This window comes from Pipistrellus hanaki, assembly GCF_964339955.1.
Source record: "Pipistrellus hanaki genome assembly, chromosome: X".
Taxonomy (NCBI): Eukaryota; Metazoa; Chordata; class Mammalia; order Chiroptera; family Vespertilionidae; genus Pipistrellus; species Pipistrellus hanaki.
The window spans coordinates 10,953,796-10,978,008 of NC_140524.1; the positions used below are offsets into that span (position 1 = coordinate 10,953,796).

The window sequence follows — 24,213 nt, forward strand, 5'->3', positions numbered from 1 at the left end:
CCAGGTTGCGGGCTCAATCCCCAGTGGGGGGGATGCAGGAGGCAGCCCATCAATGATTCTCTCTCATCATTGATATTTCTATCTCTCCCTCTCTCAAATATATATATATATTTAAATTCTTTGGAGCCCTAACTGGTTTGGTTCAGTGGATAGACTGTCAGCCAGTGGACTGAAGGGTTCCAGGTTCAATTCTAGTCAAGGGCATGTACCTTGGTTGCAGGCACATCCCCAGTAGGGGGTGTGCAGGAGGCAGCTAATTGATGTTTCTAACTCTCTATCCCTCTCCCTTCCTCTCTGTGAAAAATCAATAAAATATATATTTTTAAAATGTATCTTTTAAAAAAAATAAATAATTAATTTAAATTATCTGCACAGAGCGTGTCTCTTACCCCCTATTTATTTACTATTTAATAATTTATAACTGGATATTTATTTTATACTTTTGGCTATAATCCAATACTACTCAATTTGTTGCTCAAATTGTTCCCACTTTAGGCAATGGGAGCTTTCAGTTGGTTCTTGTGTCCCTTTGTCATACCTCCATCACTGTGTGTGTGTGTGTGTGTGTGTGTGTGTGTGTGAGAGAGAGAGAGAGAGAGAGAGAGAGAGAGAGAGAGAGAGAGAAAGGGAATACTTCTTTACGGCACTACAGGGTTGTCCAGGCTCATCGTGACTATTTTCTGCCCCAGCTGCAGAATCAGCCATTTTCCCAAGGAGCCCTTTACTAGTGTCTGGGTGCACGGATTCGTGCAAATTGAAAAGAACTTAATTAGAAGAAATGTTTTAATATCACTATTTGCACTTTCTCTATAATAGAAGTGTGAACCAAATTCACAATCAACAATGACAGATCAAAACATACGTGTGTGATTGGCGCAAGTGAGAGCTTTTTATGTATCGCACATGCATAAGTCAATGTAGCCTTTTATAGATATAGAACAAACTTGCTTAATTAGACCTGTTTTCTTTTCTTTTCTTTTTTTAAAAATATATTTTATTGATTTTATACAGAGAGGAAGAGAGAGAGAGAGATAGAGAGTTAGAAACATCGATGAGAAAGAGTCATCGATCAGCTGCCTCTTGCACACCCCCTACTGGGGATGTGCCCGCAACCAAGGTACATGCCCTTGCCCGGAATCGAACCTGGGACCCTTCAGTTCCCAAGCCGACGCTCTATCCATTGAGCCAAACCGGTCCCGGCTAGACCTGCTTTCTGATTTAACTAAGCTTTTTCCAGCCCAGTGAAGCACCCCAACTTCTCTTTCAGGTAATTGTCAGCAACCCAGCAGTAAATATCAACACAAAGCAGATTGTTATTATAGATCACACAGAGAGAACAAAGGGTAAAATATTTAACTGCAGCAGTGTTTGACTATATTCTGCACAGTGAGAAAACCTGAAGTCATTTTTAAGGTCCACCATTTCTTACTTCTTTTCAGTCGGGTCAAGTTTCTAAGCTTTCTAAATCTCTGTTTTCCGGCTAATGAAAAGAAGATAGGATTCCACCTAGTCTCCGATTTAACTACTCTAGGACTTCTGTGAGGATCAAATGAGATGAGGTACAGGAAAGCACTTCACAGATATTTGATTAAAGTGTAGAGTGTTTCCACCTGGTGTTTCTGGGATGAAGAAACTGCAGGGAGGCTAGTGGTTGCTAAGGAGAGGAAACCAGGTGTTGCTACATGACATCATTACCTGGACAGAGGGAAGAATATTTAGCATAATATCTACACACTAGAGGCCCATTGCAGGATATTCATGCAAGAATAGGCCTTCCTTCCCCTGGCTTCACTCCCAGCCGCCCAGGAACCAGCACGTCTCTGTTCCCTGGCCTCCTTGGGAGCTGGCATGTCCCTCTTTCCCCACCACCCGGGAGCAGGGAGCCAGGAAGTCCTCACTTCTGTCCCGAGCACCACTCCAGTAGCTTCCTCCACAGCCCCCTTCCCCTCACACCAGGCGTCAGGCCCCTCCCAGTCTCTCTGCTCTGCATATGCAAATTAACCTACATTTTTGTTTGGTTAATTTGTATACTCGATCTGATTGGCTGTGGGCGTGGCAGAGTGATGGTTAATTTGCATGTTTCTCTTTTATTAGGTAAGATACACACACACACACACACACACACACACACACACGCACACACACACACACACACTAGAGGCCTGGTGCACGAAATTCTCCCTCTGCAGGCAACAGGCTGGGGTGCAATCGCTTGGGTGGCCTGGGCTTCCCTATTTCTTTGCTGGGGGGCAGGGCCAACCCTGTGAAGGGCCTTCTGCCTACCTGATCACCCCTAGCCACTCTGCATGCCTGCCTGATTGCCCCTATCTGCTTGCCTGGTGGCGGGGCCAGCACTGACTTCTGGTGGGTCAGCCTCCAGCCATTACTGGTTGTTATGATCCAGGGTTTTTATATATTAGGATATGGTGCTGGAAACCAATGTGTGGGCTTTAGTGTGCTCATTGCTACTGGAGTATCATTACTGTAGGCCCTCTCAGCCAACAGTACAAGGAAATATATGTGTAAACTGACCTATGCACATACACATATCTATAAACACACACACACACACACACACACACACACACACACTGAGTGGTCAGATTATTTTGATCTCTGAACGCATAATAACCTGGTCTCTCTCTCTCTCTTTCTCTCTCTCTCTCATGAATTTGTGTATGGGTGGAGTCCAAGGGACATACTGACCAATGTTTGGTCGATTTGCATATTACCCTTTTATTATATAGGATAGTATTCCATTGGCCAGTTGGCTGGCCTGCCTGCTGGTCAAACTCCTGGTCGAGGGGACAATTTGCATATTAGCCTTTTATTATATAGGAATTACACTGAGTGGCCAGATTATTATGCGTTCAGAGATCATAATAATCTGGCCACTCAATGTGTGTGTGTGTGTGTGTGTGTGTATGTGTGTGTGTGTGTGTGTCTATATACACATAATATGGAGATACAGATTCATAGACCTTAAAACATACACATATCACATAGATACAGATGCATATGTCTATAAACCTATATATACATAATATGTAGATACATCTGTATCTATACTAAGGTAAATATAGGTTTATGCTGATGTCTTCAACTCTGATCCATCACCACATGGATCACTCTAGTACCTGCCCTCGCTTGTCTGTCTCTTCCCACCTCAACAGTGAAAACCCTGGCTCCCACCATCTGCCTTCATCGGCAAGTCCCAGCGCACCTGCAGGGCGGGTTCAGCCTCATTAACACTTGCCCCCTCCGGGAACAACCTTGTCAACCGGAGTGCAGTGAGCACTGCGGGCCCTTTAGCCTCAGGTCTGACAGGCTCCACTCATTTCCACCGGGACTTAATCAGCCCCCTTCCCCGACCCCCTTCAGGGAGATGCGTTTGTGCATTTGTCACACACATAGATTCTTTGGTCACGGTCTACATTCCTTCCCGGCATCCCCAACCTCTGAAAAATTATTTTCAAGCTGGCACATGTTAGATTTGCTCTTTCTGCTGCTGTACAGTTCTCTAGTTTTGACATATGCAGAGAGTCAGGAAATCAGCATTAAGGCATCATACAGAGTAGTTTCATGGCCCGAATCACCTGGGCTTCCTTAGTCAGACGCCACCTCTGCACACCCCTGGAAACCACTGATCTGTTACTGTCTCTATAGATTTGCTTTTTCTGAAATGTCATATACATGGAATCATACAGTCTGTAGCCTTTTTTAGACTGGCTTTTTTCACTTAGCAATATATAGTCAGTATTCATTCTTTTCTTTTCATGGTTTTAAAGCTCTTTCCTCTTCTAATTGAACTAGAGACCCAGTGCATGGCATTGGTGCACTCCGGGGAGTGGGGTCCTTTTTGCAGTTCGGGAGCCCTTGGGGGATATCTGACTAATGGCTTTGGCACCTGCGCTCCCAGCTGTCAGTCCTGCTTGTGGTTGCGCAGTGCTCCCCCTGTGGGAGAACACTAATTGCCAGGGTCAGCGCCTACATTGAGCGTCTGCCCCCTGGTGGTGAGAGCATGTCATAGCGACTGGTCGTTCCACTGGTTGATTTGCATATTACCCTTTTATTATATAGGATAGTATTTTTTATTTTTTTATTTTTTATTTTGAAATAAGATTAAAATTTTATTACTAGAAAGCTACTAAAGTTATGTAGCAAATCCCATTTGTCTCTAGCATAGATTAGTGTGAGAATTATATAGGATAGTATTCCATTGGTCAGGCATGAATAGGTTTTTAATTTATTTTATTATTATTAATATTATTATTATTATTATTAAATATATTTATTTATTGATTTCAGAGAGGAAGGGAGAGGGAGAGAGAGATAGAAACATCAGTGATGAGACAGAATCATTGATTGGCTGCCTCCTGCACGCCCCACACTGGGGATTGATCCCCCAACCTGGACATGTGTCCTTGGTCAGAATCAAACCCAGGACCTTTCATTCTGAAAGTTGATGCTCTATCCACTGAGCAAAACCGGCTAGGGCTTCCATTGATTTTTAGGGAGAGTAGAAGAAAGAGGGAAAGACAGAGAGAAATATCAACGTGAAAGAAACACATTAATTGGTTGCCTCCTGCACGAGCCCTGACCAGGGGCTGGACTAGGGCAAAACCTGCAACCAAGGTACATGCCCTTGACCAGAATTGAACCCGGGACACTTTGGTCTGCAGGCCAACGATCTATCCACTGAGCCAAACTTGCTAGGCCCACCCCCTCACAGGTGTTTAATTACTGTTGAAATGTTGTTGATATAAACTTCAAGGTGCGTGTGTGTGTGTGTGTGTGTGTATGTGTTTGTGTGCTCGCGCGCGCGTGCGCTGGGTGGTGGTAGATAAAGAGCTTTTTGAAAATCCTTTCAGGGCACCCCTAACAGAAAAATGAACTCAAAGTGGCCCATAGACATCAACTTAAAATGCTAAACTTCTAGAAGATAACACAGAAGAAAACCTCTTTACCTTGGCTTGGTAATGAGTTTTTAAATGCAACAGAAAGCCCAGCCCATGTGGCTCAGTGGTTGAACCAGGAGATCACGGTTTGATTCCCCATTCAGGCCACATGCCCAGGTGGTGGGCTCGATTCCCAGTGTGGGGCGTGCAGGAGGCAGCCAATCAATGATTTTCTGTCATCATTGATGTTTCTGTCTCTCTCTCCCTCTCCCTTGCTCTCTCTGAAATCAATAAAAAATGTATTTTAAAAAAACACAACAGGAAAAGCATGGTCCATGAAAAATAAAATGACAAACTGGACTGTATCAAAACTAAATGTTTGCTCTGCAAACAACACCATTGAGAGAAGGAAAAGACAAGCCACAGCCTGGGGGAAAGTCTCTGCAAAATGCATACGTGATAGAGGACTGGTATTCAAAACGCACAGGGAACTCTTCAAACCCAGCAATAAAACAGCAAACAACTCAAAGATGAGCCAACGGTCTGAACAGTCACCGAAGAAGAATCCCAAAGGGCAGAGAGGCCCGCGGAAAGGTGCTCCACGCCACCAGTCACCAGGGAGCTGCGCATCACAGCGAGGCGCCACCGGTGTGACTCAATTGGAGCGTCATCCCTGCACCCAGAGGTCGCGGTTGGATTCCAGGTCGGGGCACAGGGATGTGGCGCAACTGGAACCTCCTGCATTGCTGCTGGGAAGCCAACGGGGTGGGGAGGCGGCCACTTTGGAAGGCCGTGTGGAGGTTTCTCACAAAGCTAAGCATGTTCTTACGCGGCCCAGCAGTGGTGCTCCCTGCTCTTTCCCCAAAGGGGTTGAGCATTTCTGTCCACGCAAAAACCACAGCCAGATGTTTGCCACAGCTCTATTCAGAATCAGCAAGATGGGCAAGCAACCTAGATGTCTGTCCTTCAGTAGCTGAAGGGTTAAATAAACTATTTGGAATTATCTCCACGGAGCGTGTCTCTTTTCCCTTATTCATTTATTATTTAATCATTTATTTATAACTGGATATTTATTTTATATTTTTGGTTACAATCCAATACTACTCTATTTATTTTGTTGCTCAAATTGTTCCCGCATTAGGCAATGGGAGCTTTCAGCTGGTTCTTCTGTCCCTTTCTCATGCCCCCATCACTGAGAGAGAGAGAGAGAGAGAGAGAGAGAGAGAGAGAGAGAGAGAGGAGTACTTCTTTACTTTTTGGCACGACAGGCTGTTCCAGGCTCATGGTGTCTATTTTCTGCCCCAGCCATAGATTCAGCCATTTTTCCAAGGAACTCTTTATTGGATAATGGTGCTGGAAACCCAGGTGTGGGCTCCAGTGTGCTCATTGCTACTGGAGTATCATTGCTGTAGGCCCTCTCAGCTGATAGTACAAGGAAATATATGTATAAACTGACCTATGCACAGATACATATCTATAAATCACATAGCTATATATTTACACTGAGTGGTCAGATTATTATGATCTCTAAATGCATAATAATCTGGCCACTCAGTGTATATATATATATTAGAGGCCCGGTACATGAATTCGTGCATGGGTGGGGTCCTGCCAGCCTGGCCAGGGAGAGGGGACATGGGTGGTTGGTCGGCCTGCCTGCTGGTCGAACGCCTGGTCGAGGGGACAATTTGCATATTACCCTTTAATTCTATAGGATATACAAAGTGGCCAAATTGTTATGCGTTCAGAGGTCATAATAATCTGGCCACTCAGTGTATATATAAAAAGCTAATATGCAAAGTGTACCCTTGGGAGTTCGACCATGAGACCAGGAGTTCGATCACTCACTATGATGGGTGCTAACCAGCTGGGGGCAGCGCAAAACATGGCAGAAGACCAGCAGTGGTGGCAGGGTGCTGAAGGAGCAGAGGAAGGAGGAGGTGAGGGGGTAGGGGAAGCCACGTTGTGGCAGCACATGGGTGGCAAGGGAAGGAGGAGGTGGGGGGACAGGGAGAACCATGCAGTGGCGGTGCTCAAGTGGTGAGGGAAGGAGAAAGAGGGGAGGCAGAGAAGTGAGGAACCTGATCGGCCCTGATCGCTGGCCAGACCTAGGGACCCTACCTGTGCACGAATTTTGCACACCAGGCCTCTGGCATATACATAATATACAGATACAGGTGCATATATCTATAAACATGTTCTGTATAATAAAAGGGTAATATGCAAATCAACCAAAAAGTGGAATGACCAATCACTATGACACGTACTGACCACCAGGGGGCAGACACTCGATGCAGGAGCTATCCCCAGGTGGTCAGTGCATTCCCACAGGAGGAGCTCCACTCAGCCACAAGCTGGGCTCACTGCTGGCAAGCGCAGTGGCGGTGGCAGGAGCCTCTCCTGCCTCCGAGGCAGCGCTAAGGATGTCCAACTGCCGGCTTAGGCCCATGCCCAGAGGGCTCCCAGACTGCAAAAGGGCATGGGCCAAGCTGAGGGACCCCCCCACCTCCAGTGCACGATTGTTGTGCACTGGCCTCTAGTATATACATAGAGATACAGATGCATATATCTATAAACCTATATATATATATATATACATAATATATAGATACAAGTGCATATGTATCTATACTAAGGTAAACATCCTATATAATAAAAGCCTAACATGTTAAGTGTCCAGTGGTCCAGTGGTCTGTTCAACCAATCAAAGCATAATATGCTAATGATATGCTAAGGCCACTCAACCGTTTGCTATGATGTGCACTGACCACCAGGGGGCAGATGCTCTAATCAGTAGGTTAGCTTGCTGCTGGGGTCTGGCCAATCAGGACTGAGTGAGACAGGCTGGACATGCCCTGGAGCCCTCTGGTGGTCCCTCCCCCACTAGCCAATCTCTCATGACCCCCACCCACTACCCCAGCCCAGATTGTATACTGGTGGGGCCCCATGGCCTGGCCAATGCCCTCTCACAACCCAGGACCCTTCAGGGGATGTCAGAGAGCTGGGCTGAGGGGCCCCACTGCTGCATGAATTCCTGCACTGGGCCTCTATTAAGTTCATGCTGATGTCTCCAACTCTGATCCATCACCACATGGATCATTCTAGTACCTGCCCTCGCTTGTCTGTCTCTTCCCACCTCAACAGTGAAAACCCTGGCTCCCACCATCTGCCTTCATCGGCAAGTCCCAGTGCACCTGCAGGGTGGGTTCAGCCTCGTCAACACTTGCCCCCTCCGGGAACAACCTTGTCAACTGGAGTACAGTGAGCACTGCGGGCCCTTTTGCCTCAGGTCTGACAGGCTCCACTCATTTCCACCAGGACTTAATCAGCCCCCTTCCCCGACCCCCTTCAGGGAGACGCATTTGTGCATTTGTCACACACATAGATTCTTTGGTCACGGTCTACATTCCTTCCCGAATCCCCAACCTCTGAAAAATTATTTTCAAGCTGGCACATGTTAGATTTGCTCTTTCTGCTGCTGTACAGTTCTCTAGTTTTGACATATGCAGAGAGTCAGGAAATCAGCATTAAGGCATCATACAGAGTAGTTTCATGGCCCGAATCACCTGGGCTTCCCTTAGTCAGACGCCACCTCTGCAAACCCCTGGAAACCACTGATCTGTTTCTGTCTCCATAGATTTGCTTTTTCTGAAATGTCATATACATGGAATCATACAGCCTTTTTTAGACTGGCTTTTTTCACTTAGCAATATATAGTCAGTATTCATTCTTTTCTTTTCATGGTTTTAAAGCTCTTTCCTCTTCTAATTGAACTAGAGGCCCAGTGCACAAAAATGTGTGCAAGAGTAGGCCTTCCTACCCCCAGCTTCTGGCACCGACTTCCCGCCAGCACCCGGAACCCGGGCTTCCCTCCTCTGACCACCAGCAGGCATCCGGGGCCTGGGCTGCTTCCCTCCTCCAGCTCCTGGCAGGCATCCGGGACCCCGCTTCCTCAGAAAGGATATCCGGAGCTGAAACCGGTTTGGCTCAGTGGACAAAGCGTCGGCCTGCGGACTGAAAGGTCCCAAGTTCGATTCCGGTCAAGGGCATGTACCTTGGTTGCGAGCACATCCCCGGTGTGGGGTATGCAAGAGCCAGCTGATGGATGATTCTCTCTCATCGATGTTCTAACTCTCTATCCCTCTCTCTTCCCCTCTGTGAAAAATCAATAAAATATATATTTTTTAAATATATTAAAAAAAAAGGATATCTGGAAGACGCCCCATCTAATTAACATATTACCCTTTTATTATTATATAGATAGTATTCCATTGTCTGGATGTATCATGGTTCATTCAACCCTTCAGCTACTGAAGGACAGACATCTAGGTTGCTTGCCCATCTTGCTGATTCTGAATAGAGCTGTGGCAAACATCTGGCTGTGGTTTTGTGCAGACAGAAATGCTCAACCCCTTTGGGGAAAGAGCAGGGAGCACCACTGCTGGGCCGCGTAAGAACATGCTTAGCTTTGTGAGAAACCTCCACACGGCCTTCCAAAGTGGCCGCCTCCCCACCCCGTTGGCTTCCCAGCAGCAATGCAGGAGGTTCCAGTTGCGCCACATCCCTGTGCCCCGACCTGGAATCCAACCGCGACCTCTGGGTGCAGGGATGACGCTCCAATTGAGTCACACCGGTGGCGCCTCGCTGTGATGCGCAGCTCCCTGGTGACTGCTGGCGTGGAGCACCTTTCCGCGGGCCTCTGCCCTTTGCGATTCTTCTTTGGTGACTGTTCAGACCGTTGGCTCATCTTTGAGTTGTTTGCTGTTTTATTGCTGGGTTTGAAGAGTTCCCTGTGCGTTTTGAATACCAGTCCTCTATCACGTATGCATTTTGCAGAGACTTTCCCCCAGGCTGTGGCTTGTCTTTTCCTTCTCTCAGTGGTGTTTGCAGAGCAAATATTTAGCAAACAAACAGTCCAGTTTTTTTTATTTATTTTATTTTATTGATTTTGTACAGAGAGGAAGGGAGAGAGATAGAGAGTTAGAAACATCGGTGAGAGAGTCATCAATCGGCTGCCTCCTGCACACCTCCTACTGGGGATATGCCCACAACCAAGGTACATGCCCTTGATCGGAATCGAACCTGGGATCCTTCAGTTCCCAAGCCGATGCTCTATCCACTGAGCCAAACCGGTTTTGGCAAACAGTCCAGTTTGTCATTTTATTTTTCATGGACCATGCTTTTCCTGTTGTGCTTTTTTAAAATACATTTTTTATTGATTTCAGAGAGAGCAAGGGAGAGGGAGAGAGAGACAGAAACATCAATGATGACAGAGAATTATTGATTGGCTGCCTCCTGCACGCCCCACACTGGGGATCGAGCCCACCACCTGGGCATGTAGCCTGAATGGAGAATTGAACCATGATCTCCTGGTTCATGGGTTGTTTTCAAAAAGCTCTTTATCTACCACCACCCAGCGCGCGCGCGCGCACACACACACACACACACACACACACACACACACCTTTTTAAAAAATATATATTTTATTGATCTTTTACAGAGAGGAAGAGAGAGGGATAGAGTTAGAAACATCGATGAGAGAGAAACACCGATCAGCTGCCTCCTGCACACCCCCTACTGGGGATGTGCCCGTAACCAAGGTACATGCCCTTGACCGGAATCGAACCTGGGACCCTTCAGTCTGCAGGGTGACGCTCTATCCACTGAGCCAAATCGGCCAGGGCTGCACACATACATCTTGAAGTTCACATCTACAATATTTCAACAGATATTTAAACAGCTGTGGGGGGCCCTAGTGGGTTTGGCTCAGTGGACGGAGTGTCGGCCTGCAGACCAAAGCATTTTGGGTTCAGTCCTGGTCAAGGGCATCTATCTCAGTTGTGGGTTCTGCCCTCGCCCAGGCCCTGGTCAGGGCACATGAGGAAGTGACCAATCAATGTGTTTCTTTCACATTGATATTTTTCTCTGTCTTTCCCTCTCTTCTACTCTTTCTAAAAATCAATGGGCCAAAACCAGTTTGGCTCATGGATAGAGAGTCGGCCTACGGACTGAAAGGTCCTGGGTTCGATTCCGGTCAAGGGCATGTACCTTGGTTGCGGGCATATCCCCAGAAGGGGGTGTGCAAGAGGCAGCTGATCGATGTTTCTAACGCTCTATCCCTCTCTCTTCCTCTCTGTAAAAAAAATCAATAAAATATATTAAAAAAATAAAAGTCAATGGAAAAATATCCTTGGGGGGTGTAATTTCTGGTGTATTGCAAATATTGACTTAAAACAAAAATTTTGGAATCGCTTTTTATAGGAGCCCAATGACATCAAAACCACTTGTAAACTGCTACTGTGTCTAAATCTGCCGGCTGGCTCTTCTCTCCCAGGCTCCCTTTGGGAGGTCCCTTTAATTCCTGCCTCCTCTTTTCATCTGCAGCCCCTCAGAGAGGTCTCCACGTGCCATCTCTCTCCCTGCGGCAGTCTTCTGTTATTTCTCCATCACTTCTCTGAAACACACATGTATATGTATATATTACATTTCTTCTTATAACCCATGACCATGGGGCTCTGATATAGATTATTGATTTCAGAAAGGAAGGGAGATCAAGAGAGGGAGAGAGGGAGAGAGGGAGAGGGAGAGAGAGAGAGAGAGAGAGAGAGAGACATCAATGATGAAAATCACTGATCCGTGCCTCCTGGAGATCTGGCTACAACTTGGGCACATGGCCTGACTGGGAATGGAACCGTGACCTCTGGGTTCATAGGTGGATGCTCAACCACTGGGCCATGCTGGCCGGGCTGATCATGTTTCTTCTGCATAACCATCAAACAAACAAGCAAGATGGGCTTGTCTGTGCAAACAGGACTCACTGCCAGTGTGGATGAGGCTCGCTGTCAGTGCCATTCCTCGTTACTCTTCTCAGGTGTAAGCCGAAGAAACCCCGTTCGCAGGATGAGCAGTTGGGATGAGGCCCATGTTGCGGAGTGCTGGGGCCCCTGGGGCCTTCTAGAGTGAACTGGGAGGGGCCATTGGGAAAGGGGCGGGGACTAGAACCGGAGGGGCCCTTCTCAGACTTACAGATTTTTGGACAGAGTACATGTGGGAGTTGTGATCTGGGAAGATGATTAAAAAAAACAACAACAACAACACAGAAAAACAACCTTTGCCTGCCCGGCCGGAGGTTGAATGGCAACCTATGAACCAGGAGGTCACGGTTCAATTCCTGGTCAGAACATGTGCCTGGGTTGCAGGCTCCATCCCCAGTGTGGGGTGTGCAGGAGGCAGCCAGTCAATGACTTTCTGTCATCATTGATGTTCCTATCTCTCTCTCTCTCTCTCCTCCTTCTTCTCTGAAATCAATAAAAACGCATTAAAACAAAACAAAACAAAAAAACAACACAAAAAACAAACACACCTCTGTATGCCCCATGATTCCTCTCAAAGACTGTGTGCCATGCCCTGGGCTTACGAACTCCTGTGAAGACAGAGTCAGCGTCTCTCCTGGACCCTGTGATTCAATACAGCCTGCAGCTCTGGCTCGTGTGGCCGTACTCCTCTGTCAAGTCAGGACACTCACTCGCCATCCCCGGAGAGGCCTGGACCCCCTGGGGCAGGGGTCCTCAAACTTTTTAAAGTGGGGGCCAGATCACGGTCCCTCAGAGAGCTGGAGGGCCGGACTATATGAACTACTAATTCCTACTGTAACACCTCGGCTGCGCTCACTGCCCAAAAAACCTGGCGGGCCGGATCAGACTCCTCTGCGGGCCGCATGTGGCCCGCGGGCCGTAGTTTGAAGACCCCTGCCCTGGGGAGTGCGCCAGAACCCATGGGACAGAGTGGGAGGAACCCACTAGTTGCTGAAGGATTGAAGTTGGTCAGCCAGCACTCATTCCCTGAGCACATCCCGTGGGTGGCTGGGAAGGTCAGCGACACATTTTGAGGGAGTGGAAGTCCTGGTGAGGAACAAAGAAGGAGATGGAAGCTCTGAAGACAGGGCTGCGGGAGGGAGCAGGGCAGGCCTGTGTGGAGAGGTGACCTTTGAGCTGAGACCCGGTGGAATGAGGGAGCAAACCAGCCAGCTATCTGAGTGAACGGCATTTGGGGCAGAGAGGCAGTGAGTGAAAGGCCTGGAGCAGGTGCGTGTGAGTGTGTCTGAGAGCCACGTATGGTACACACCCCACGGGCGGTGTGTTGGGGGGGCCAGTTAGGAAGCCAGTGTGGCTGGAGTTGGCTGGAGCTGCTTGGGCAAAGGGGACAGTGGGTGGAGAGGGGCCAGAGCAGTGATGGGAAAAGGGGACCCATCATAGAGTCCTTAGGCCATGCCCTGGCTGGTTTGGCTCAGTGGATAGAGCATCAGTCCGGACTAACCGGTCCTGGGTTTGATTTCAGTCAAGGGCTTGTACCTCCGTTGCAGGCTGGAGCCCCAGCATTGGTTGGGGCATGTGCGGGAGGCAACCAATTAATGTGTCTCTCTTACATCAGCCGAAACCGGTTTGGCTCAATGGATAGAGCGTCGGCTTGGGGACTGAAGGGACCCGGGTTCGATTCCGGTCAAGGGCATGTACCTTGGTTGCGGGTATATCCCCATTAGGGGGTGTGCAAGAGGCAGCTGATCGATGATTCTCTCTCATCGATGTTTCTAACTCTCTATCTCTCTCCCTTCCTCTCTGTACAAAATCAATAAAATATATTAAAAAAAATAATGTGTCTCTCTTACATCAATGTTTTTCTCTCTGGTCTCTTCCCCTTCCACACTCTCTAAAAATCAATGGAACCCGGCTGGTGTGGCTCAGTGGGTGTGCATGGATCTATGAACCAGGAGGTCACTGTTCAATTCTCAGTCAGGGCACATGCCCAGTTTCCATTCCCCAGTAGGGGGCATGCAGGAGGCAGCCAATCAATGATTCTAATTATTGATGTTTCTTTCTCCCTCTCCCTTCCTCTCTGAAATCAATAAAAATATATTTTAAAAAAATCAATGAAAAAATATCCTCAGGTGAGGATTCACAGACTGCTTGGGCCGCTGTGAGGACTCAGGCTTTGACTTGGAGTGACGTGGGAAGCCCAGGGGTGACATGATCTCAATGCAGAGTGCTCTGGCCGCTGGGTGGGGAGGAGACCAGGGTAGGAGAGGTTAAGGCTGGGTTCAGGGGGCGGAGGAAGCCCAGGGAGGAGGCCGTGGCTGTCCAACTGAGTGCCGATGGGGCTTAGGCGAAGGGGGGGGGGGGGCAGCAGTGGCAGTGGCAGGGCTGGGCTAGGGAGAGAGACTGCTTTGGCTCACTTGGCCTGAGAAGGAGCAGAGATCCGAAGGCTCACAGTCATGCCAGCGTGCGCAGGTGGAGAGACTTCTGGATGGAGGACGTTGGCAGTGCAAAGGCCCTGGGGCCGGCCCAGCCAGGCCGCCAGGGGGCCGGAGCTGGTGGGAACCGGCATGAATGACCCGGGAGGGAGGTGGCAGCCAGCGGCGGTAGATTGCCTTACAAGGTGCCCTGCAGCGCCGCCACCGCGTGCTCGGCCGCCAGCATTGGGCGGGAGCGGGAGCGCGCGGCGGGGGCGGGGCCGGCGGGCGGGCGGGCGGGGGGCTCTGCGCCGCGGCCACTGCGGGAGGCGACGCTGCGGCTCCGATCCAGGTCGGTACCGGGCGCTCCCAGGCGGGGGCGTGCGGGGTCCCGCGCCGCAGTCCTCGCCCGCCGCCCCCGCGTGCCCCCGCGCACACCTGTCATAGCCAGCGCGCCCCCGGCCCGAACGCGCGCTGCCCACGCAGCTCCGGACGCGGGAGGCCCAGGCTGCGGAGTCCCTCCCGCCCTGCGGCGCCGGGCAGCCGCGTGGGTGGCCGGAGCGGTGGCAGGCGGCTGTGCGCTGGGGTCGCAGGTGCATCTCGGGCGGGCTGCTGGCCTGGGTGGCGTGTGGCTGTGGGCGCTGAGCGATGGGTGGCAAGTCCGGGCCTGGGGCTGAGGGAGGGCTGTTTGGGTGCTGCTGTTGGGGGTGGGCTCGGAGGGGCGGGGGTGGGGGTGCATGGAGCCTTCTGGAAGGCGGCTCATTGCGGCTGGCTCGGTTGTGTGGCGGCAGAGAGCGGGTGTCTGGGCGCCATCGCCATCGCCATCGGGGTGGGGGTCGTTGGGGATCGCAGCGGCGTATGGGGTGGGGGGAGGGAGGACGGGGTGTATGCGGTGGTCTCGCTGGGAAGCATCCACTTGGGCGGTGGGGGAAGGGCTGGATGTAGGGGGCTGGGGGAGGGTGTAGGGACCTGACGGGACATGTGTTCTTGAATGGGGCTGTCGCTGAGGGTGGTTGAAGCACTCTGTTGGGGTTGGGGCTGGGGGCCTCCCTCCAATTCTCCCTTGTCTCCCCCCCCTCCCCCCCCGCCCAGACATGTTGCTGCTCAAGAAACAGACGGAGGACATCAGCAGCGTCTATGAGATCCGCGAGAAGCTGGGCTCGTGAGTGTGGCCGCCAATGTGTTGTGTGTGCATGAGTGTCAGCGCGTGTGCGTCAGAGACTGTGTGGGCGTGTGTGCGTGGGATGAATGGCCTGGGATGGAGAGGGCCTCCTCGTCTGCATCAGCTTGGGGGGGGGCTTCCTCCTCCCCCCCTCTCCTCTCCCCCCTCTCCTCCCCTCCTCTGCCTCTGCCTCTCCATCTTGCCCTCTCCCTCCCTGCCTCCACTGTCTCCGCGGCAGGGGTGCCTTCTCCGAGGTGGTGCTGGCCCAGGAGCGGGGCTCCTCGCACCTTGTGGCTCTGAAATGCATCTCCAAGAAGGCCCTTCGAGGCAAGGAGGCACTGGTGGAGAATGAGATCGCGGTGCTCCGCAGGTGCGTGCCTGGCCCTGGCTGCCAGGCTGAAAGCCTGGGGGGCAGTGCCCTGGGGTGGAGGGCGCTGCCTCCTCTGTGCCCCTTGCAGGATTGGGCAGGGGCGGCTGTGGTAGGGAAGGGGGCAGAGGTGGAAGGAAGCACCGCTAGGCCCCGAGCCTAGAGGAGGCTGCAGTGGCTTACAAGGTTTTTTTTTTTTTTTTTTTTTTTTTTAAATAATATATATTTTTTTATTGATTTCAGGGAGGAAGGGAGAGGGAGAGAGAGAGAGAGAGAGAGAGAGAGAGAGAGAGAGAGAGAGAGAGAGAGAGAGAAGCATAAATGATAAGAGAAACATCAGTTATTGATCGGCTGCCTCCTGCACGCCCCACAGGGATGGAGCCCACAACCCGGCCATGTGCCCTGACCAGGAATCGAACCGAGACCTCTTGGTTCATAGGTCAACGCTCAATCACTGAGCCACGCCGGCTGGGCCAAGGGCTTTTTAAAAATATATATTTTTATTGACTTCAAAGAGGAAGGGAGAGGGAGAGAGATAGAAATATCAATGATGAGAGAGAGTCATTGATTGGCTGCCTCCTGTACGCCCCCTACTGAGGCTTGAGCACAAAACCGGGGCATGTGCTTTGACTGGAATCCAACACGGGACCCTTCAGGTCACAGGCCGATGCTCTACCCACTGCACCAAACCAGCTAGGGCAGGGTTGTTGTTTATTGATTTCAGAGAGAGGGAGAGAGATATAGAAACATTGATGAGAGACTCATTGATCAGCTGCTGCCTCCTGCCCGTTCCACACGGGATGGAGCTCATAACGCGGGCATGTGCCCTGACTGGGAATCGAACCATGACCTCCTGGTTCATAGGTTGATGCTCAACCACTGAGCCACACTGGCTGGGCTGCAAGGGCTTTTTCTTGCTGTTGCAGGGTCAGCCACCCCAACATCGTGGCTCTGGAGGACGTCCACGAGAGCCCCTCCCACCTCTACCTGGCCATGGAGCTGTGAGGAGGGCAGGGCGGGCTGGGGGCTGGGTGGGGAGCGGGGGCTGAGGGGCCTGGCTCCAACCAGCACCGGCTCCTCCCAGGGTGACAGGGGGCGAGCTGTTCGACCGCATCATGGAGCGTGGCTCCTACACGGAGAAGGATGCCAGCCACCTGGTGGGCCAGGTCCTGGGCGCTGTCTCCTACCTGCACAGCTTGGGCATCGTGCACCGCGACCTCAAGGTGCCTGCCCTCTCACCCCCTTGCCCGGGCCTTACCCAGCCTCCTGTGCGCCAAGGGTCTTGGGGGGGGGGCTTGAGGGGGCCCAGCCCCTGGTCGCAGCCCCCAGGACCACGCCAGGGCTGACCTCTGACCTCCCGTGTGTCCTAGCCTGAAAACCTCCTCTATGCCACGCCGTTCGAGGACTCCAAGATCATGGTCTCTGACTTCGGCCTGTCCAAGATTCAGGCTGGCAACATGCTGGGCACGGCCTGTGGGACCCCAGGATATGTGGGTATGCGAGGGGGGCTCCCTGAGGAGGCTGGGAGATCCTGTGGGAGCTGTGGTGCCCGGGGCAGGGCAGGTGGCTGGCCGTCCTTGGGGCGACTAGGCGGAGCCAGGCGGCGCTGAAGGCTGGTGTGTGCGTGCGCGGGTGTGCGTCTGTCTGTCTCTGGCCCCCAGCCCCGGAGCTCTTGGAGCAGAAACCCTACGGGAAGGCCGTAGATGTGTGGGCCCTGGGTGTCATCTCCTACATCCTGTGAGTGACCGCTGGGAAGGCTCTTCTTCTGCCCGCCCGCCCCCCTGCTGGGTTGGGGAGGGTTGGGCAGCTGGGTGATTCCTCTGTGGGTGCCAGGCTGTGTGGCTACCCTCCCTTCTACGACGAGAGCGACCCCGAGCTTTTCAGCCAGATCCTGAGGGCCAGCTACGAGTTTGACTCGCCCTTTTGGGATGACATCTCTGAATCAGGTGAGCTGGAGGCTGGCCCCAAGCTCAGGGAGGGGAGGGGGCGCGGGGAGGGGAATTGGGGGGCGGGGGGCTGGGCTGACCTGGCCTCCCTGCTCCAGCCAAAGACTTCATCCGGCACCTTCTGGAGCGAGACCCGCAGAAGAGGTTCACGTGCCAGCAGGCCTTGCAGCATCTTTGGTGAGTAGAACCCCTGCCAAGCTGACCCTCAGGACCCCCCACCCCCACCCCCCACTGACCCTGGCCTCCCGCTAGGATCTCTGGAGATGCTGCCTTTGACAAAGACATCCTGGGCTCGGTCAGCGAGCAGATCCAGAAGAATTTTGCCCGGAACCACTGGAAGGTCAGTATGGGTCGGGCCATGGAGCTTTTTGGCTCCAGACTGCCTACCCTCAGCCTCAGGGGGAGGCCGCCAGTAGCCTCTCTGATCCTTGAAATCTCAGGGGTCAGGGCCGGTCATAACCCGGTACCCCTCTCTCCCCGCAGCGAGCATTCAATGCCACCTCTTTCCTGCGCCACATCCGGAAGCTGGGGCAGAGCCCGGAGGGGGAGGAGGGCTCAGAGCGGAGGATGGCCCGCCACAGCCACCCCGGCCTCGGGGCCGGCCAGCCCTCCAACTGGTGATGCCCAGGTAGGTAGGGGTGGGCCCTGCACCCCCTAAGAGGAGGTGGTTCCTGGGTGAGCTTAGAGGGTGTGGCGCCCCGTGTGGCCAAGAGCTAAGCGGGGTGGACCCCAGAGAGCAGAGGGCTGAGGGTAGAGGGCACAGATGGAAGGGAGGGTCAGTCCAGGGTTCCGGGAGGAGCAGACGAGAGAGGGGCCAGCAGGGGCTGGGGACCCCGGGCACCGTGAGGATGCGAGAGGGGCCTAGTGTCACGACCCAGTGTGCTCCATCCGCAGCTGAGAGCCTTGACTGGGAGCCGGGCACAGTGCGGGTTGGGGTGCGGGCTGGGGTGTGGGCTGGGGTGCCTCCTGACTGTTCCTTTCCTTGTGTGCTTCTCTCTCTCCCTCCATCCCTGACAGATGCTGAGGCTGAGTGCACTGACCCCCCGATTCTCTTCCCATGGATCCTCTCAGTCCTCTCCCCCATCCCCGCCCCCTGGGGCTGGCCTCTGGTTGGAGAGTTTGAGATGTGCGTGGCACGTGGTACTCGGGTGGGAGGGGGGCACCCCTCAGGCTCTGCCCTTGCCGAGGGGCTGGCGGGGCATGTCCGCAGGGGCTCCCCTCCCCTGTTGCTGCCACAACCCCTCTAGACGCTGACGAGGCTCCAGGGGCTCCTTCCTGCACGCTGTTCTGCGCTTCGCTGACTGTGGGTGGTCCCGCTTGTGTCGTGGCCTCCGGCTCCCCTCCGGTTTCCCCCAAATCAATAAAGACAGACAGAGCAAAGGGCCTGGGGCCGGTGATGAACTGCAGGGAAGGGGAAGGGGCAGGGATGGGGGAAGAGGGAGGAGATGGGCATCACCTGTGGGAATGACTGCCCGCTGCCACCCACACGTCTGCTCCCTTGGATCATGGCACACAAACTCCCGGTGGTCTGAGAACTTTCTGTCCCCGCCCTTCCCCCAAAGCGGGGATAGCAGCTCTGCCACCCTGGAGGTGGGCCTGCGTATAGCTCTGGTTGCCAGCAGAGGGGGCTGGTGGGAGGCCCCATGGGAACCCAAGTCTCCAGGACCCCAGGGGTGGGCTGCAAGTGCCCCTGTTGTTCAGGGCCAGGCCCGGAAGGGCTCACAGGCGAGTGAAGGCCTGTAGTCTGGGGTGGGAGCGGGTGGGGGGGCGCCCAGAGTCTCAGCCTGCCGCCTCCACATCTCCCCACATTCTGTCCCCCCAGTATTTCCAGCACACACTTTCCTATGGGGAAGGCTGGTGTCAGAGAGTGCAGGGGAGCCCCTTGGCCAGGAGAGGGCGCCACCGGGCCGCAATCGCCGTGCTGTGCTGAGCTGAGCTTTGGAACCCATGGGCTCCAGGCCTGGGGGAACCCAGGCTGGGCTGGTTATGGCTCCTGGTGTGAAGAGCGGTGGCAGGTCTTCTGGTCTGCATGGCCCCTGCCCCTTGCGCCCCAATTCTGGAGGGGCCCAAGCTTCTCCTGGACCCACTAGGCCCTGCTTCTGTGCCCACCAGGGGAAGACTCCCTAGGCCCACACCTCAGTCCCAGCCGGAGCAGAGATAGCACCCTCAGAGTTTGGGGCCAGCTGGCCACTCCTTCCTCCCCATTGGAACTCCTCCCATCCCCACCGCGGAGCGAGACCTTCTGTGGGCCCTTAGGACCTGAAGGGGAGCAATGACACCCAAAGCAGGGCTGGCCTGGGTCTCAGGGGCGGGGGCTGGAGCAGGATTTGGGGTTGGAAACGGGGCCTGGTTTCCCTTGAGGAGAGCTGCTGGGGGTGATTCCCAGGCCTACAAGCCCCTCTGCGGCCTTCTGCTCCCAGAGTCCTCCTGCCACCTTCCTCCTTCACATTGCCCACGCACCCCCCCCCCCTGCTCCCGCACAGGTCCCTGAGCTGAGCAAGCCTAAAGGGGGTGGTCAGCTTCCTCCTCTGTCCCCATGGCCAGTTCTGGGCCACCCTTCACTCCAGGCTCTGGGGTCATAAAAGCCAGGGGACCTCAGGCAGCCAGCGCCACGGCCAGGTCTCAACAACTTGGCCTGCTCACCTCCGACGGACCTGTTCTGCCTCTCCTTAGCTCTCCATCCGGGGCCCTGGCATCTGTCCCGCCACCTCAGACATCACCAGCGTCCCTTTGCTGGCTCTCCTTCCCTTCTTTGCAGTTCACACGAGACCCTGCGACACCGGCTCATTCTCCTTTTGTCTGTCAAATATTGTCCGGGCATCTACGCCTGTGCCCGCCAGTCATGGAGCCCCCGTGGAGGGATGAGCTTGCTTGGATGATAGAGATGACGTGCGTGGGAAAGCCGCATGCTGGCTGCTCAGGAGCAGGTCCGAGCCAGCCTTCGAGAAGGAATTGCAATCCTTCAGAGAGAGCCAGCTCTTCAGCCCAGGCTGGCTGCCAGGTCACTGCTGCGGAATAGGGCCCCAGCTTTGGCTGCCCTGACAGGCTGCAGTTTGGCCTGTGGCCAGAAGGCGGCACCATGGTCACATCCATCACCCATCCCCGTTCCTTAGGTGTGTGGGGCAGCTGCTCAATACCGGCCATCTCCTCTACCCCCACCCCCCAAGATCTGCCCCAGAAAGCCCTCACTTGGGGCAGAGGTTCTGCCTCCCCCATCGCGGTGCTGGAAGAGATTGGGACCGTTCCTTCATTCCTCTGAGTCCTTCCCACTTTGGGGGCGGGGGCGCTAGTTTGTGAGATGGAAGCTTTGGGTCAGCAAGGCTGTGGGATGAGGCCTGGGTGAGAGAAAGGACTGGTTCCTCCAAAGGCAAGAGATAGGGGGTGGGATAAAGAGGGTGCTGGGGGCCCTAACCTGTTTGGCTCAGTGGATAGAGCGTCAGCCTGCAGACTGAAGTGTCCCAGGTTCGATTCCTGTTAAGGGCATGTACCTTGGTTGTGGGCACATTCCCGGTGGGGGATGAGCAGGAGGCAGCTGATCAATGTTTCTAACTCTCTACCCCTCTCCGTAAAAAGTCAATAAAAATATATTTAAAAAAAATTAAAAAGAGAGGGTGCTGGGGCCCTGGCCAGTGTTGCTCAGTGGTTGAGCGTCGACCTATGAACCTGGAGGCTATGCTTTGATCCCCGGTGAGGGCACATGCCTAGGTTTCAGGCTTGATCCCCAGTGGGGGCCTTGCAGGAGGCAGCCGATCAATGATTAGCTCATCATTGATGTTTCTCTCCCTCTCCCTCTCCCTTTTTCTCTGAAATAGAAATATTAAAAAAAGAGGGATCTGGGGTGGGGGGGGTGTGTGTCCTGTGAGATCATTCACACTCAGGAAGCAGCAGGTGCTCAGGCATGAGGCTGGCTACTGGGGGGATCAGAACCTGGCAGTTTCCACCTCTGTGTACCCCGTGGGGGGAGCGGAGGGGGTTGTAGCAGGGAGTGCCCTTATGGCGGAAAACTCGGTGCTGTGGTTCAGAAGCAGGGCCCGGCAGGCTGGCCTTCTTGGGCACTGGGGACCAGACCAGAATTGAGGGCGGAGCCTTGTGGGTGTCCTGAGAGGAAGCTGTCCCCCTCATTCCGGACCACACAGGGTTGGCCACACTGCTTTGTAGCAAACCTGCGGGTGGTAGGTGTTCTGGGGAGGCTCAGCCTGGGGGGGCCACACTGGGGGCGGGCGCAAATGAAGGAGAGGCGTCTGGGGTGGCCCATGGGTTTCTGGGTGGATTTTGGAACCATTCACAAGAGGGGTTCACCTGGGATGGCTTTGGGGAGAGACAATGAGACTGGTTTTGGACATGGCGAGTTGGAGGTGTCTGAAGTGGAAGTTAAGCGCCCTAGCCGGTTTGGTTCAGTGGATAGAGCATCGGCCCATGGACTGAAGCGTCCGGGGTTCGATTCAGGTCAAGGGCATGTACCTTGGTTGCAGGCTCCATCCCTGGGCCCGGGTCAGGGCACTTGCGGGCAACCAATCAATGTGTCTCTCTCACATCAATGTTTCTCTCTCTGTGTCTTTCCCCATCCCTTCCACTCTTTCTAAAAGCCAATGGGAGCTGAAACCAGTTTGGCTCAGTGGATAGAGCATCGGCCTGGGGACTAAAGGGTCCCAGGTTTGACTCCGGTTAAGGGCATGTACCTTGGCTGCAGGCACATCCCCAGTGGGGGGTGTGCAGGAGGCAGCTGGTCGATGTTTCTCTCTCATCGATGTTTCTAGCTCTCTCTCCCTTCCTCTCTGTAAAAAACCAATAAAATATATTTTAAAAAATCTTTATTGTTGAAAGTTATCGCCCTAACTGGTTTGGCTCAGTGGATAGAGCATTGGCCTGCAGACTCAGGGGTCCCAGGTTCGATTCCGGTCAAGCGCATGTACCTTGGTTGCGGGCACATCCCCAGTAGGAGGCAGCTGATCAATGTTTCTCCCTCATCGATGTTTCTAATTCTCCATCCCTCCTTTCCCTTCCTCTCTGCAAAAAATCAATAAAAATATATTTAAAAAAAAACCAACAAAATATTTAAAAATATAAAAATTCAATTTGAAATGGAACCTGGGAGGTCTTTCTGTAGTGGTGGAGGTGGGGCACAGTATCTGAGCCCTAGAAAGATCCCCCTGGGGCTCAATGTGAGGGATGGCCGGGACAGGGTGAGTGGTGGGTATACATGTGTGTGGGTCACGTGGGGAGCAAGGCAGGAGATGCAGAGAGCCTGTGCCCAGGCTGCTGAAGTGGGATGGGAAAGCCGGAGATGGGTCATGGTGGTCTGAAGGGGGGGGGGCGTGTAAGGGAGTTGAGGACGCCTCCCGCCCACAGCCCCAGAACTCAGGAAGAAACAGGCCTATTCAGGACCCCACGAACGGGCCACGCCAGGCCTCCTGTCTCCACGCTAAGCCGAGTTCCTTCTTGCCAGGCACGTTCTCTGCCCACCCCCAGCTCTGTCCAGGCCCCGCTGTCTCCGCTCCTGTCTTCTCAGCTGGAATGTTTGGGGAATAAACAGCCAGGTTCCCTGATGGAGGCCTGTTGTGAGCCTTCTCTGGAGATCAGCCTGCATGTGAGCTTTCTCCAGGGGGCGCCAGGGAGCCGCGGAGCCCACAGGCAGCGCAGGGACGGGAGCCAACTGCTGCTTTGGGAGAGTTTTTCAGTATTTCCCAACCCTATCTGTCCCCAATTAAAAAAATATTTTTATTGATTTCAGAGAGGAAGGGAGAGGGAGAGAGAGGGAGAAACATCAATGATCAGAGTGAATCATGGAGCGGTTGCCTCACGCATGTCCCACACTGAGGATGGAGCCCGCAACCTGGGCATGTACTCTGACTGGGAATCGAACCGTGACCTCCTGGTTCATAGGTAGACGCTCAACCACTGAGCCACACCCTCCAGACCCTATCTGTTCCCTTTTGATAAATATAAAAGCCTTGTTGTTCTTGTAGTTTCTCCTTGTAGTTCTCTCAACGATTACTTTATGTATTTTCAAGTGCAGAGGAACTTAGAATTGAGATATATGAGTAGAATGTACTGATAGCTCTGGCAGGTGTGGCTCAATGGTTAGAGTGTCGGCCCATGTGCCAAAGGATCGAGGGGTGTGATTCCCAGTCAAGAGCAGGTACCTGGGGTCGATCCCCATTCTCTGGTCAGGACAGCGTGCATGGGGGACACAACCAGTGGATGTGTGCCTCTCACATCAGTGTTTCTCTCTCTCTTCCTCCCTCCCTCCCTTCTTTCCATTATCTCTGAAAAAGCAATGGAAAAAATATCCCCAGGTGTGGATTAACGACAACAAAACAAATGTAGTGACATGCATTAGTACTGGTAATGCTTTTTTGCGTTATTGTCTATTTTGATAGTACCATGGCAACTATAATTTTCTTTTGGTGGATATTTGCCCAGTATGTCTTGTTCAATCCTTTTCCTTTTAAGCTTAAAATTTGTTTTTTATTGAGATATAATTTACATACCATAAAATTCACCCTTTAAAAAGTATAATTTAGCCTGGCTGGCGTGGCTCAGGGGTTGAGCATTGACCTATGAACCAGGAGGTCACGGTTCAATTCTCAGTCAGGGCACACGCCCAGGTTGC

General features: G+C 53.0%; 1 protein-coding gene and 1 long non-coding RNA gene across 4 annotated transcripts in view; one reads left to right on the forward strand and one right to left on the reverse strand.

Annotated features, from left to right (window-relative positions):
• Window positions 1-24,213, reverse strand: part of LOC311615761 — a 156,592-nt gene that overhangs the window by 43,721 nt on the left and 88,658 nt on the right. The window lies entirely within an intron of this gene.
• PNCK (pregnancy up-regulated nonubiquitous CaM kinase) lies at window positions 14,422-18,983 on the forward strand. Of its 3 annotated transcripts, none has more exons than XM_084871134.1 (12): window positions 14,422-14,477; window positions 15,218-15,287; window positions 15,526-15,657; window positions 16,581-16,655; window positions 16,739-16,877; window positions 17,025-17,148; window positions 17,316-17,391; window positions 17,488-17,600; window positions 17,699-17,777; window positions 17,853-17,940; window positions 18,084-18,228; window positions 18,618-18,983. In XM_084871134.1, the coding sequence occupies exons 2-11, from the start codon at window positions 15,220-15,222 to the stop codon at window positions 18,219-18,221; spliced, it is 1,032 nt and encodes a 343-aa protein (XP_084727260.1). In that variant the 5' UTR covers window positions 14,422-14,477; window positions 15,218-15,219; the 3' UTR covers window positions 18,222-18,228; window positions 18,618-18,983. The 3 variants fall into 3 exon arrangements, with proteins under 3 accessions (XP_084727260.1, XP_084727259.1, XP_084727258.1); XM_084871133.1 differs by lacking the exon at window positions 14,422-14,477 and adding an exon at window positions 14,560-14,718; XM_084871132.1 differs by lacking the exon at window positions 14,422-14,477 and adding an exon at window positions 14,716-14,780.